The sequence below is a fragment of the Ochotona princeps genome, chromosome 1 (genome assembly GCF_030435755.1).
Source record: "Ochotona princeps isolate mOchPri1 chromosome 1, mOchPri1.hap1, whole genome shotgun sequence".
Classification (NCBI taxonomy): domain Eukaryota; kingdom Metazoa; phylum Chordata; class Mammalia; order Lagomorpha; family Ochotonidae; genus Ochotona; species Ochotona princeps.
This window is the reverse complement of record NC_080832.1, coordinates 1206692-1221238: the sequence shown is the minus strand read 5'-3', so window position 1 is coordinate 1221238 and position 14547 is coordinate 1206692. Positions and strand designations below refer to the sequence as shown.

The 14547-nt window shown below is 61.8% G+C and overlaps 1 protein-coding gene across 1 annotated transcript; it reads right to left on the bottom strand.

The window, feature by feature from the left end:
• Positions 1–3823: 3823 nt before the first annotated feature.
• Positions 3824–10184, bottom strand: DACT2 (dishevelled binding antagonist of beta catenin 2). Its single transcript, XM_058670632.1, has 4 exons — positions 9908–10184; positions 6303–6435; positions 5587–5868; positions 3824–5390 (listed from the first exon to the last, which is right to left on the bottom strand). Exons 1-4 carry the CDS (start codon positions 10142–10144, stop codon positions 3931–3933), a joined length of 2112 nt encoding a protein of 703 aa, XP_058526615.1. The 5' UTR covers positions 10145–10184; the 3' UTR covers positions 3824–3930.
• Between the last annotated feature and the right edge of the window lie 4363 nt (positions 10185–14547).

Sequence of the window (14547 nt, the reverse complement as noted above, 5' to 3'; positions counted from 1 at the left end):
CTGCAGGTGAGCGCAAGAACCGCAATAGGGGGCATCCCAGACCAGGGAATGGTACTCGGCGGCATACATATGGCACAGGTTGAGGGCAGACCAGGCTGAAACAGTTCACATCACCCACTGGCGAATCCAAGCACCAGAACAGAGTGTGGGTCGGGCCAGGTATGGTCGCAACACATACCAGCACACATTAGGGCTGGGACTGAGTACCAGATGGGCTGGGCTGGGTTAGGCTGTAACCCCCGCCAGCGGGAGCTGGAATTGGGAGTGGGCCGGGCTGGCCCAGGCCACAACACTCACTGGCAAATGACGAGGTGAGGCGGGCCACGCCAGACTGGGCTATAGCACCCAACCAGCACACTTGAGAACCATGGGTGAGGGGGCAAAGCTGGCAGGGGGAGGGGGGAGGGCTCCCCTGCTGGACCACCACTCCCACTGGAGAGTGTGAGTTGGGATGGGGGCAGACCAGATCAGGCAGGGCTACCACACCTGTTGGCCTCATGTTAGCCAGATCAGGAAAAAGCCAGGCTGGACTGACTGTTCCTACTGGTACAAGCATAAATCAGAGTGGGTGAGGGTTGGTTGGGCTTAGCCGCAGCATCAGCTGGCAGAGGCTGGCACTGGGGGCTAATATTGTCAAGTTAAACTCCAGAACCACCTAGAGAGTGCATGATCCGGAAGTGGGAGTGGCCTAGTAGGGAAATAGTGGGCTCTTCCCTCTTGGGTTACCACTCCCACTGGAGAGCATGAAAACCAGGACTGGGCAGGGGTCGCTAGACAGAACAGTACCCGCCAGTATGTGTGTGGGCTGGATAGTTGAGCTGGTTGGGTTGAACTAGGCTTCAATGCCCATTGACATGTATGAGAGCTGAATGGGCTGTGGACAGACTGGACCAGTCTGATGTACATACTGGCAAGCACGGGAACCAGGGCAGTGGGCGGGCCTGGTGGGGGTTATCATGGGTCACTCTGACTAGCTGCAGCTCCCACTGGTTTGCGTGAGGGCTGAGTGTGAGATGGGCAGGATCAGCTGGACGGCAACACCCATTGGTTCTTGTAGAAGACAGGGCTGGAAACAGATCTGACCCAGCAATTGCAATGACCAGCATGTGCATAAGCTGACTGGGGCGACGGACGGTGCTGGACCCTGTTCCAGCAAGCACACACAAGAATCAGGTCTGGGATCACCTCAGACGAAGTTTCTTTGGGGATCCCTCCAACTGAACTGCTGGTCCTAGAACCCAACCATGTAGAAAAGGGCAGGTTCCGTGGTCTGACCATGGAGTGCATGTGTCAGAGCTGGGCCTCCTCAGAGGCTGAGATGGAGCAGTGGACAGCGTGTCCAGGTGCACGTGGAGGATACAGCAGTCCATCGGAGCCTGCAGAGGACACCTGGGACCACAACAGAGGACGGAGGACAGGACAAATCGAACATCTACCCCAGCCATGTGTTGGCAGTGAAAATTTGGGCAAACGGAGACTTGGTGGGCTATGTCAGCCAGTGGATTCTGGAGATTTCATTGTGCTTGGAATGGCAAGACTGGCAGCGATTCAGAAGTGCTGAATTATCAAAACCACTTGAGCAGGACCCTAGAGTATGCCCCATGTTGGGTACCCTGGGATGGGTGGGAGGCGGGATGGGAGGCTGGGTGGGGCTTCTCCCTTTATCTCCCCCCTTACCTCTTACAGGGAAAAAGAGAAAGAGAGAGAGAGAGAGAGAGAGAGAGAGAGAGAGAAAGGATGTGGAAACAATGGTCTTACCCACTTTGCTGCATCCCTTGACTCTTTGTGCCATAACCAACTATTTTTTATTTATCAAAATAAAATAATAATTAAATTAAAAAGATTTATTTTATTTTTATTGTAAAGTCAGATATACAGAGAAGAAGAGAGAGAGGGGAAGATCTTTTGTCTGGTGATTCACTCCCCAAGTGGCCACAACGGAGCTGTGCCGATCTGAAGCCAGCAGCCAGGAGCTTCTTCTGGTCTCCCACGTGGGTGCAGGGTCCTGAGGCTTTGGGCCATCCTCGACTGCTTTCCCAGGCCACAGCAGGGAGCTGGATGGGAAGCAGGGCCACTAGCACATGAAGTGGTGCTCATATGGGATTCTGACACGTGCAAGGTGAGGACTTTAGCCACTAGGCTACCGTGACAGGCCCCAGGGAAGCCCTGGTTGTGTAGGGGCCATAAACCCTCATGGCAGGAAGTGTAGGCTCACAGCAGGGCAGTGGCTTTGCACACTGCACAAGCATGGATGCGCAACGTGCCAGGGTGGAGTGTGTGAAGCCTGCAGGGCCCAGCGTGTAGGGGTGGAGTGTGTGAAGCCTGCGGGCGCCCAGCGTGCAGGGGTGGAGCGTGTGAAGCGTGCAGGGCCCAGCGTGCAGGGGTGGAGTGTGATGTTTGCAGAATCCAACGTTGGCCGAAGCTGTGAGACTGGCTCCATGCTGGCCCCCAGCCTATTCCCTCACTTCATGAGCCAGGGAGCGGCTGGGCAGTGAGGCCATGCGATGGCTACCTGCCCACAACCCAGCGGACCCCAAAGCCAGTACCTGCTGCCCTGGCCGTGGGCCCTGGAGGGGTGGTGGGGGGAGAGAGAGAGAGTGAGAACACTGTAGGGACAGGCACGTGCAGGAGGGTGCCGGTATGATGGATGGATGGAGCAAAGATGGGCAGGATGGACGGATCTGCCATGAGGTTTACTGAGGTAGATGTGCATCGGGGCAGGGGTGAGGTGGGGCCTCTGCGGAGGGAGTGGAGAGCGCCCAGGCCAGTGTGGCCGGGTTGGCCTGGGCATGGTCCAGTGCAGGTGTCCAGGCCTGTTCCACTGTAGAATGCAGAGGCCATTCTGCCAGGGGCAGCGTGGGGAGGGGCCAGGCATCCCTGGGGCAAATTGTTGAACCCTCTTCCCGCCACCATCAGGTTTCGCTTCCTGGTGTTATCAAACTAGGGGCCCCTTGGCACCAAGCAGAGCAGGACCCTGGGGAGCTTCCCTGTAAGGATGGGAGGGGTCCCCCAAAATTGTGGGGGCATCTCCGAGCAGCAGGTGCCAGGCAGGGAGCAGGGGCTGCGTTAGGGCAGCCAAGCCACGGCCATGTCCCCGGCAGCGCCTGTGTCGGCAGCCTCACATGCCGGCTGGCCAGGCACAGTCAGAGTCCAACGACCCTGGGCACCACGCTGAGGGAAGCACACCCGCTGAAGGTCACACACGTGTCCTGCGGCCAGCGCCAATCGGGTTGGGCATCTCCAGAATGCAGCCAGCACCTCTGGGGTGGGTGCCCCCACTCCCCGCCCCTGCTCTCCAGTGTTAGTGGATCTGAACATGGGGCTCTCAGCAGGCTGAACCCGGAAGCTAGCCTCCTGGGGATGTGGATCCCAGGGTCTAAGGTCTCCCAGGTCTCCCAGCTGGCTCAGGTGGCTTTTCACCCTTCCTTCCGCAGGAAGCTGCGACCACACCCTGGAGCTGTGACCCCGTCCGCCACCCCCCGCAAGCCCCAGGCCCCTGTGGTGCCGGCCCCTGGCCCAGCAGCCCGTTACAGCTGCCCCCTCAGTCGTGGCTCTGGGAATTGCAGATGCCACACGTGTGGCCAAAATCTCAGGCTGAAGAAACCTTTGGAAAAACAGACACACATACTAAGGTTACTTGGTGTTCTGCCAGCACTTCTAAGCTCCATGTGTGGACATTGTAGACAGTGTTCCCTCCTCCCGATGGGCAGGGTGGGGGTGCAGCACCCTCCGTGCAGCGGACACCCATGGAAATGCCCAAGGATGGAGGCCGAAAGAAAGACGGACGCAGAACCAGTCTCAGATCCATCCTGTCCGGCACCGGGGCAAACAGCGGCAGCACTGCGGGCGGCACTGGACAGCCAGGGAGCATGGCGTGGGAGACGCCATGGCAGACACGCGTGCAGTGGGCTGGTCCTGAATCCCCAGGTCTCACACCATGGTCATGACCTTCAGCGCCGCGGGCTGGAACCTGCGGATCTTCTTTTTCAGCGCGCGGGACGCCCGGACGCGGCACAGATGGGGCACGGGAGGTAGGGATGGCCTGGCACCCCCGGGGGTCCGCATTCCTTGCCCTGGCCGCGTGCTGTCCAGGCCGGTGCTCCTGCGTGCACTGCCCTCGGTGGTGTCGCTGCCGCTGGACTCGGAGTCCCCGAAGCAGCTGGCGGAGCGGGCGCTGGCATCGTCTTCGCTGCTGTGGGCGACTGTGGAGCTGGGAAGTGAGGCGCACTGGGCCGGGCGCTCCGGCGGCTGGGACACAGCCTGCGCGCACGCTTTTCCAGGCTCCAGCCTCAGCCCGACGCCCGCTGCTCTCCAGCCTGAGACCTCCGCCGTGGACCTCCACCTGCGCGGCTTCTTCCGCGATTCCAAGGGGAACAGCCCCTGGGCTGGCGCTGGGTAACTGGCTCGCGGGGCTACCACCAGGGGCACGAGGAAGGACACAGGATAGAGGGTGGACTCGGAGCAAGACCGGCCCCGCGCCTCCGCGGCCAGGGTGGGCGTCCCCCTGAGCCCTGCCCCCAGAAGCACCCGGGAGGGGTCGCATGCCGCGGCTGGATGGCAGGCCCCAGGGACAGAGCAAAGTCTCTCTGGGGGCAGCGGCAGCTTCCTGGAGCTCGGCCCCTTGTCGCAGGCCCTCCTCCGGCCCTTCACAGCCTTGGGCTTGGGGTGGCTGGTGGTCAGGGCCTGCAGGGAGGCTCTGCCTTCCACTCCCAGCTTGGGGATTAAGTGCCCGGAGGCCAGAGGCCGGAGCTCTTGGAGCCTCCTGGCTGGGGATGAGCCTTGGCCTTGGTGGCCATCCAGGGCCCTGGGAGGCTGTGGGGCCTGGGAGCTGGGAAGGGGGCCTCCAGTCATCTCCCCTGGCACACATCCATCCTTGGGTCCAGGGTCATTCTTTGGGAGATGGCAGGGGTGTTGGGCGTCCCCAAAAGGCCCAAGTCCCTGCCGCCTGGGGCCGTCCCTGCTGGGGGTTCCTGCCATGCTGCTTGGCCTGTGGTCCTGGCCCAGCTTCTGTGGGGATGGGCATGCATCCAGCCTGGGTGGCTCCTGGCTGCGGGCACCGGCCCCGGGGGATGCCCTCTGGCCATGTAGATAGAGCAGCCTGTGGATGTAGGCGCCCGCTGGGCCCACCTCAGGGGCCTGCCCAGTTTTGGGGGTGCAGGGAACAGGCTGGGCAGGGGGCATGGGGTGGGCCAGGGGTAGGGCCTCCTTGGTCAGGGCGAACAGGGGACTCTGCAGGGCCACGGCGTGCAGGGGACTGGGGTAGGGGTAGACCTCTCGGCCGCCCCTGGACACCAGGTCCCGCTGGTACTTGGGGTCCAGAACCTGGCACAGGAGTTCTGCACCCTGGCAGTGGCCCTTGTTGGAGTCCTGCAAGACACGGTCCAGATCACCTAGGGACCAGAAGGACAGGCAGGCGTCAGGAGGGGAGGGGCCGAGCGTGCCACCCTGGCAGAGCTGGGGTCTCAGAGAGAGACTGTGGAAATTGTTGACCTACATTCTGAGTCACCATAAGAACACATACCAGTGGTTGGGAGTGCCTGGCCTTTCCCTGAACGCATCACCTCCCACCTCCTGGGAGTTTCTTACCTGTGGACACTGGTCGGGGACGGAATGTGCCCCGGGGCAGCCGGACAGCATCCTCTGTGCTGCCTGGCAGCCCGCTAACTTCCTCCGTGGGCTGGGGTCTCCACACTGGTACCGTGGTCTCATCTGCTGACCGGGGCCGCCAGTCCCCCATGGCAGGCCTGTCCTTGGAGATCTGGATAGCAGGCAACAGACTGCCCAGGGAAGGGGACACATGGTCACTGCACACAGAGGCACAGGAGGTGGACAGGGAGCAGGACGCACCGTCGCTCAGTTCATAGAAACCTGGAAAAAGCAGGACGGGGTGGGTGAGCGCCTCGCTGCCTGGGAGAGGGGCAGGTGGGTACACAGCTGGACAGAGCACAGGGCAGGTGGGTGCACAGCTGGACAGAGCACAGGGCTGGTGGGTGCACAGCTGGACAGAGCACAGGGCAGGTGGGTGCACAGCTGGAAGGAGAGGGCAGGTGGGTGCACAGCTGGGCAGGACAGGGCAGGTGGGTACACAGCTGGGCATAGCACAGGGCAGGTGGGTACACAGCTGGGCATAGCACAGGGCAGGTGGGTGCACAGTTGGACGGGACATGACAGGTAGGTGCACAGCTGGATGGCAGAGGATATTCAGGACCTTGGAGGACAGCGAGTCTGTGAGAAGCTGACAGTGATCAGTCATTTTTCAAATTCTGCCGTGGCCACCCGCTGGCCAGGGGCGTGCAGCGTACCTGAGCTGGGCCTGCTGTCACTGTCCACAGCCTCGCTGGATGATCTGCACATGCCCAGCTGCAGTTCGCTGATCTGCTGGCCCAGCTGCTCCAGGTGTGTCTTCAGGCCTGTGTCCTGCCTCCGCAGCTGGGACTGGGGGAAGGAACAAGACAGAGCTGAGCTGCACGCCAGGGGCCATGCTCCACACAGCAGCACCCACGGGACACGCGTCCCTGGCAGGTGGTTCTACCTCTCAGAGCCGGTCCTGCCCTCCAGGGACATGCAGCACCGCCCGTGTCCCTCCCTTCCCATACAAACATCTGCAGACAGTAGTGATTCCCAGCCTGACACCTCCTCATGTGGCCAAGGGGAGGCAGCCGCGGGTGATGCCAGGAGCAAGCCAACGCAGAGCCACCTCTCGCCCAAGGGTACCACCCCCCCTTTCCTCTGTTCTCTGAGCGCCACAGAATACGCCTCCCTCTGCTCGTGCCCAGCGTGGGCCCTGCCTTCATGGGAGCCTCCAACAGGAGGCGCTTTTTGCCTTCTGAGCAGGAGTGACCGTCGCTGGGGAGACAGGCGTGGAGTGGTGGGCTGAGCTGCTGCCTGCGGAGCCAGCAGCCTCCACTGGATCACCTGCTTGAATCCCGGCTGCTCCTCTTCCAGTCCAGCTCTGTGCTAATGCACTCGGGAAGGCAGGAGGATGGACCCAGGGCTGGGGCCCATGTACCCTCCTGGGAGACCCGGATGGAGTGCCAGCTCAGGATAGTGTGGCCATCTGGGTGGGGCCAGCAGATGGAAGCTCTCTCTCCAGCTTTGTCCAGGACAAAAGCATTTGAGATCCCCTGGGAGCCTACAGCCTCACTCTGTCCTCAGTGTTGCCATCTGTGAAATGGGCCACCATACTTCCTGTCCTACCATGGCTGTACCTGCTTTCCAGACCTGTAGCCTCAAGCCTTTGCGTGCAGGGAGCTGGCTCAGCAGGGCAGGCTGCGGTCCACACTCTCTCAGGAGAGCATGGCTGCTATTGTGCATCCTGTTTTCCAAGTCCCCGAGTAAGCTTTTAACCCCCAGTCGCATCAGACCTTCCAGAAAGAGGACATCATCCCAGAGACAAGTGGCTGTCATCTTGGCAGGGGTGGCCACGCAGGCGAGTTCCTGAGACTCAAGTGTTGCTGATAAACCCGATTCCACCGGCTTTGCGCTCCCAGAGCTGCTGCGAAACACAGAGCCCCCTTGCCTGCCACAGGCACTCGCACAGGGGCTGACGGCGATGCCCACACAGCCAGGGCTGCCCAGGACACGGTCTCTGTCCCATCTCCATCCCCGGAGGAACCACACTCAGCCAACCGAGGGACCGGGTGCATTTGTACTGCAAGCCACTTGTACCTTATTCATGAGTGCCACGGCCAGGCTCACAGCCCAGGTCCGACCTGAACTCCAGGGGCTATCTCTTCTGGGAAGGAGCCCTGCACCCCGGCCAGCCTCCCGACTCTCTGAGGAAGCCGGGGCATGGGCCACGGTGTCCCAGGAGCTCATGCTGCCCTCACTCCCTGGCCCCTGTACCCCTCACGCTCCCATGCCTCACGCTTGGGTGGGCTCTATCCTGAGGCTGCCCCGGAACACCTGGGGTAGCGGGGGGAGAATGGGGTGTGGGACCGCCCTCAGTCCTTCTCGGTGTGCCCAGGGTGGGGCTGCCCGTCGCTCACTGGGGTCCCTTGCAGGCCCTGGGCTGCAGTTGATTAGAGGCCTGGGAACTTGCATTTAAGCCGCTCCTCAGGGACTACATGGGGCATGGCTGGGTACTTTCTCTTAGGGGCTGAATCTGAGGCCACAGGACACACACTGGCCCTCCCACCAGGTACGCCCCTGCAGGACCGACATAGATTTGTGTACCCGCAACCTTCCTTCCCTCCCCCCAGGAGCTCTGCAGCACACAAGAGAAGTACCTTGTGGAGGGGTTGGCCCATGGCGGGAGATGTCACCCCAGTTTTAGAGAGAAACAAGCAGTGTGGGGGCACGCCTGGCCTTGGTGTGTGCCTGAGCAAAGCTCAGCCCCCTGGCTCTGCTGCAGCCGACCCCAGGGTGGTGCCCTGCTCCAGCTCCAAGAGCAGAATGCATGCCAGCTCCGCTTGCAGAACAAGTCCCAGCCAGCCCAAGCAACTGCCCGGGAATTCTTTGCGGTGAGGTTTCAGGGCCCTCCTGCTTCCCACCAGGGCCACCTCCCTCTCTGGCTGCCTCCGCCAGGCCAGCATGTTTGCAGGCCCCTGGCTGGTCCTGAAAATCCCACTGCCTGGCTGTGCGGGGTTCATGGGGCTGCCTAGGCCCAGGGCATAGCAGCCAAGTGGCTCACCCACGGGGCTCCGGCAGCTCAGCCCACTGTCCCCTCTTGGCAAGTCTGCTGCAGCCATGCAAGGGTGCAGTGTGGTTGGCTGAGCCTGCACTGGAGTTCAAATCCTTAGAAACAAACTTCGGCTCCTTCTCCGGGGGGAATCCCGGGGCAGACACCTGCCTCTTGACTGGCCCGCTGGGGACGGGGTGGGGCACTTGGCACCCCCACCGCCTCCCAGCCCAGTCCGCGCCCAGCGGTGACATCACCCCTCATTGTTCCGCGAGAGGACAACGCGCGGCTCTGGGTGCCGGCTGATGTTCAATCACTCCTCTTTGATCACGACTCCCTTCCAAGAACAAAGATTCAACTTAAAGTCTGCATGTTCCTTCTGGTTCCCACATTAAAAAAAAAAAAGTTAAACAAAAACTGTTTGATCTCTCCCCGAAAGGCGACCCGTAATTAAAGGCTGCACACTCAGGTGTCCCAGGCCGAGTTAATCGTGAACCCAGGCCCTGCCCCGGACACAGCAAGTCATGCGTGTCACACACCTGGAGTCTGCGCACGCCTGGCTGGGGCCACACACAAGTTGAGGGCCTGCGGGCTGCTCCCCATCACACGCAAACCCTCACGCACACATTCTTCCCACTACCCCCTGTTCCGAGCACGGCTGGTGCTGGCTCCCTCCCTGTTCCCCTACAGCCCAGAGGCCCCCCAAGCCCAGTGCTTGGCAGAGGCCAAGTCCATGGTTGTTCAGGAACGGCCACCACCTGGAGCGAACCAGGTAACCCCATCAGCCCGACCCCTCCCACTGCGTCCTAGCTTCTCTCACATTTCACCGTGGCATCTCCTGGGACCTGGCAGATTAAAAGGTCGCCCCTCACCCTCACCGCCCGAGCCCCCGCCCGCGGGGAAACCGGGTCCTGCCCAGGAAGTCCCCACGGTAGTCCCCAGGAGCCTCTGGAACGCTCAGCCCTAGGCGCTCGGCCCCATTGAACGCCGCCTTACTGAGGGTAACTTGGGGTGCTCCAACCCCGCAGCCCCGCAGCCTGGCAGGGGAATCCAGAGGCCACGCGTGGCTCCCGCACGCGGAAAGGCGCCCTCAACCCCACGCAGCCAGGCACAGGAGGGCGTCTGCGACCCCCGCTCAGCGGAGCGCCCCACACAGCAGTAACCTCAATGCTTCTTGTTCAGCCCCAAACCGCGCCCCACTTGCACGCCAATGGCCGCCCCCGCCACCGCACAGCCTCGCAGGAGGAGCAGCCTCCGACCCGCGTTCCCCGGCGCCCGCGCGCTCACCAGCTGCTCCTGCAGCGCGGCCAGCGCCGCCTCCAGCCGCAGCTCGGGGCCGCGAGGGCCGCCGGGGGCCGCGGGCCGGGCCGAGGGCTGCATGGCCAGGGCGTCCCGCACCCGCGCCTGCTGCGTGGCGCGCAGCCCCTGCAGCTCGTGCAGCCCCGCGAGCGCCGCGCGCAGCCGCGCGCCCACCCGGCGGCGATCCCAGCCCGCGGGCCCCGGGGGGCCGCCCGGCGCCCACATCGCTCGCCCAATGGCGCCGCGGAGCCTCGGAGCTGCTGCCCCGCGGGGACCGAGCCCTCGCGCTCCTGCGCCTGCTCGGCCGGTGCTGGGCTCCGCAGGTCGCCGCGGCGGGGTGGGACCTGTGGGGCCGCGGAGGGCGGTGTCTGCGCACGCCCCGAGGTCCGCGGCCGCCCAGACCCGCCCCGTGGCCCAGCGAGGCGTCCTCCCCGGCTCGGGCCTGGCTGGGACCCAGGGACCCGCGCTGACCAGGGTCGCGTGGTTGTGGGATGGCTGGACAAGGAAGGCGCTCCCAATAGGCCTGAAAGCCTTGCCGCACCCTGATGTTCACCTGGGTTGGAAGTTCCTGGGCACCTTCCAAACTTTGGAATCAGTGACTTTTTCAGTGAGCCTGAAGGCGTTAGAGCCTAATGAACGTTAGCTGTTGGCGGACAGTGGAATTCTGTCTGTCTGCCCGCTTCCTTGGCCGTGGTCTTGAAGCCGTTTCAAGGGGGGCAAGTCTGAGTGGTCCCTTCATGCATGGTCCCTTCATGCCCACCTGAGTTGGTTTCTGTGTTTGAGGCAGTGACAGCGGGAGGATCCCGGCTTTCTCGGCGCTGGCTCCTTCCCTGGAGGGTGTCTTTGGAGAGCAGGCTTCTTCCCACTCAGAAACTATGTGTGCCCAAGGAGGTGACAGGCCACCATGTACGTGGGACCCTCATACCCTGCCCCGTGTTTTGGTGAGAAGTCTGTGCTGGGTGCCCTGGGCTGATTGTCCTGGGGTGGGACGTGAGTGGTGGGTCCTGACGGAGTTTGTCTACAGCACGTTGGCCCCGGGGTAGTGTTCTTGGAGACACGCGCCTTGGCCATGGATGTGGCGTCCACACTCATTGGCCTGCTTGTGCTGCTGGGGCAGACATGCCCAGAATTCTCCGTCATTAGGGAAGTGCTGACGCGCCGTCGACAATATTCCCCACCCCGCCCAAGGACCTCAGGCCCCCCATGTGCACGCTGGCAGGTGGGTCTGGCTGCACCCTGCACACTGTAGGACCACGCTGGCAGGTGGGTCTGGCTCCTCCAGGCACACTGTAGGACCATGCTGGCAGGGGGGTCTGGCTCCTCCAGGCACACTGTAGGACCACGCTGGCAGGTGGGTCTGGCTCCTCCAGGCACACTGTAGGACCTCGGTGGCAGGTGGGTCCTGGCTGCCCCCTGCACGCTGTAGGACCATGCTGGCAGGGGGGTCTGGCTCCTCCAGGCACACTGTAGGACCACGCTGGCAGGTGGGTCTGGCTCCTCCAGGCACACTGTAGGACTACGCTGGCAGGTGGGTCTGGCTCCTCCAGGCACACTGTAGGACCTCGGTGGCAGGTGGGTCCTGGCTGCCCCCTGCACACTGTAGGACCATGCTGGCAGGGGGGGTCTGGCTCCTCCAGGCACACTGTAGGACTATGCTGGCAGGTGGGTCTGGCTCCTCCAGGCACACTGTAGGACCACGCTGGCAGGTGGGTCTGGCTCCTCCAGGCACACTGTAGGACCACGCTGGCAGGTGGGTCTGGCTCCTCCAGGCACACTGTAGGACCTCGGTGGCAGGTGGGTCCTGGCTGCCCCCTGCACACTGTAGGACCATGCTGGCAGGTGGGTCTGGCTCCTCCAGGCACACTGTAGGACCATGCTGGCAGGTGGGTCTGGCTCCTCCAGGCACACTGTAGGACTACGCTGGCAGGTGGGTCCTGGCTGCCCCCTGCACGCTGTAGGACCATGCTGGCAGGTGGGTCTGGCTCCTCCAGGCACACTGTAGGACCTCGGTGGCAGGTGGGTCTGGCTCCTCCAGGCACACTGTAGGACCATGCTGGCAGGTGGGTCTGGCTCCTCCAGGCACACTGTAGGACCATGCTGGCAGGTGGGTACAATGAAGTCACACCTTGTTTCAACTGAGGTTTCTGCCCTGTAAATACAGAACTTGCCTTGGTGAGGGTCTCCTTTAGCATCTCAAAATATTAGATTCCACTTTCCTGCATCCGTATCTTGGACAGATTTCATTGGATGTGCTGGGCTTTCTGTAGTTTTCTTAACTTAAAGAGATGTGGATTTTCCACCTGCTGATTCAGGTGGCTGAAGTCAGGAGCCAGGAGCTCCATGTGGGCCCCCCACGTGGGTACAAGGGACCCCAAGTACCTGGGCCATCCTCTGCTGCCTTCCTGGGTAGTTCAGCAGAGAGCTGGATGAGAAGCAGAGCGGCACAGACTCCACTGGTTTTCACACGGGATGGGGCACCACAGGCAGTGGCTTCCCCACACACCCGGCGCCTTCCTGCTGTGTGGCAACGGGCATACGCTGTTCACCATGGACTTTCACCACAGCGGAAACCTTCACAGGAAGGGATGGTTATGCTTACACTCTAGAATATTCCTTCAGTCATTTCTTTAATACATTTCTTGTCTTTATCCATTTCTGCTTTCCTCACGGCAACACTTCAGCTCTCAGTTTAGACTTCTATGATACAGTTTTGATGACCTGATTTTCTTCCATTGGCTACTCAGCCATCACGGGGTCTCCCAAGGAGACATCCGCAGAGGCTGGAAATGCAAGTGGAGGGAGAATACAGGGCCAGGGTTTTCCCACGGGGCATGTGATCCCCGGGACATGGGCCAAGGTCTCCCACGGGGCACATGAGCCTCAGGATACAGGGCCAGGGTCTCCCACAGGACACAAGAGCACCATGACATAGGCCAGGGTCTCCCACGTGGCACAGGACGTGGGCCAGGGTCTCCCACAGGGCACATGAGCCTCAGGACGTGGGCCAGGGTCTCCCACAGGGCACATGAGCCTCAGGACGTGGGCCAGGGTCTCCCACAGGGCACATGAGCCTCAGGACGTGGGTCAGGGTCTCCCACGGGGCACATGAGTTTCAGGACGTGGGCCAGGGTCTCCCACAGGGCACATGAGCCTCAAGACGTGGGTCAGGGTCTCCCACAGGGCACATGAGCCTCAGGACGTGGGCCAGGATCTCCCACGGGGCACATGAGCTTCAAGACGTGGGTCAGGGTCTCCCACAGGGCACACAAGCACCATGACGTGGGTCAGGGTCTCCCACAGGGCACACAAGCACCATGACGTGGGTCAGGGTCTCCCACGGGGCACATGAGCCTCAGGACGTGGGTCAGGGTCTCCCACGGGGCACATGAGCCTCAGGACGTGGGTCAGGGTCTCCCACGGGGCACATGAGCCTCAGGACGTGGGCCAGGGTCTCCCACGGGGCACATGAGCCTCAGGACGTGGGCCAGGGTCTCCCACAGGGCACATGAGATCCCTGTTAGCATCCTGACCAACTGTTGATCCATTATCTTTTTTGTTTTTGTGGCTTCCAATTTTTTCTTGTTTTTCTAAAACATTCCATTGAATCTGTAACATTTCAAAAGTTGTTTGTAAGTGAATAATTTTCATTACACTGTTGTTATTCTTGTGATGCAGTGCCTTCTGGAATGTTCCTCTGAGTATGAATCTATGTGTGACGTCAGCGTGCGTCTCCCCAGAGGCTCCGGGCGGACCAAGGCTCCCCGGGAGCAGCCAGGCCTTCCCGCCTCTTGTCCGGCAGGGTCATCGCAGCATCTGCTTGCTCAGGATTCGATCTTTTGCTTACACGCCTGTGTGGCATCTCACAGGAAAAAGGTGGAAATGAAGCAAACGTGCTGAATGACCATAGCCTCCATGGCCATGGCCCCTGGGTCCCTGTGGAAGCTGGCTGCAGCGGTGGGCGACTTCCCACTGGGATCACATGATCTCTCCTCGTGGGCTTGACTTGTGCAGTGACCAGCATCAGTACACAGACACGCACTGCCCTCGTCAAGTTGCAGAGCGACTTTGTCCAGCTCACGGAGACAGAAGGAGCGCGCATGCCCAGGCTGGGGAGCGTGCATGGACACTCCCCTCGCTGGGGGCCCAGTTGGGCAGTGTGGCAGTTTGGCCAAGAACCTCTGAATGAGCCCACGCCTGCCTGCTCCTCCCAGATGTCCTTCTGCACCTGGGGTCGGGGATCATTCAGGGTGAATCCAGTGGCCTGGGCACCGCAGGCTGGCTGTGAGTGGGACTGTAGACCTGTCCGCAGCGTGACTTTACTAACTCGGGAAGCAAACACTGCCCATCGCGACTGTCGGGTGTCAGATGTCAGTACTCCTGTCGCCTGGCCAGTACTGGCCGCCTTACGTCCTGTTTGTCCTGCCTATCCAGGGGACAGCCAGCTCTCCTGGCTCCATGTTGCCACCGTGTGGTCTGTTCGCAACAAAGCAGCCAGGCTCCCAACCCCAGGTGGCTCCCAAGCTCCAACTGAAGTTGAAGGCAGCTGGGTCAAAACGACCACTGGGACCGTTCCCCTCCTCTCCTCTGCCCTCCCCTCCTCTCCCCTGCCCTGCCCTCCTCTCCCCTGC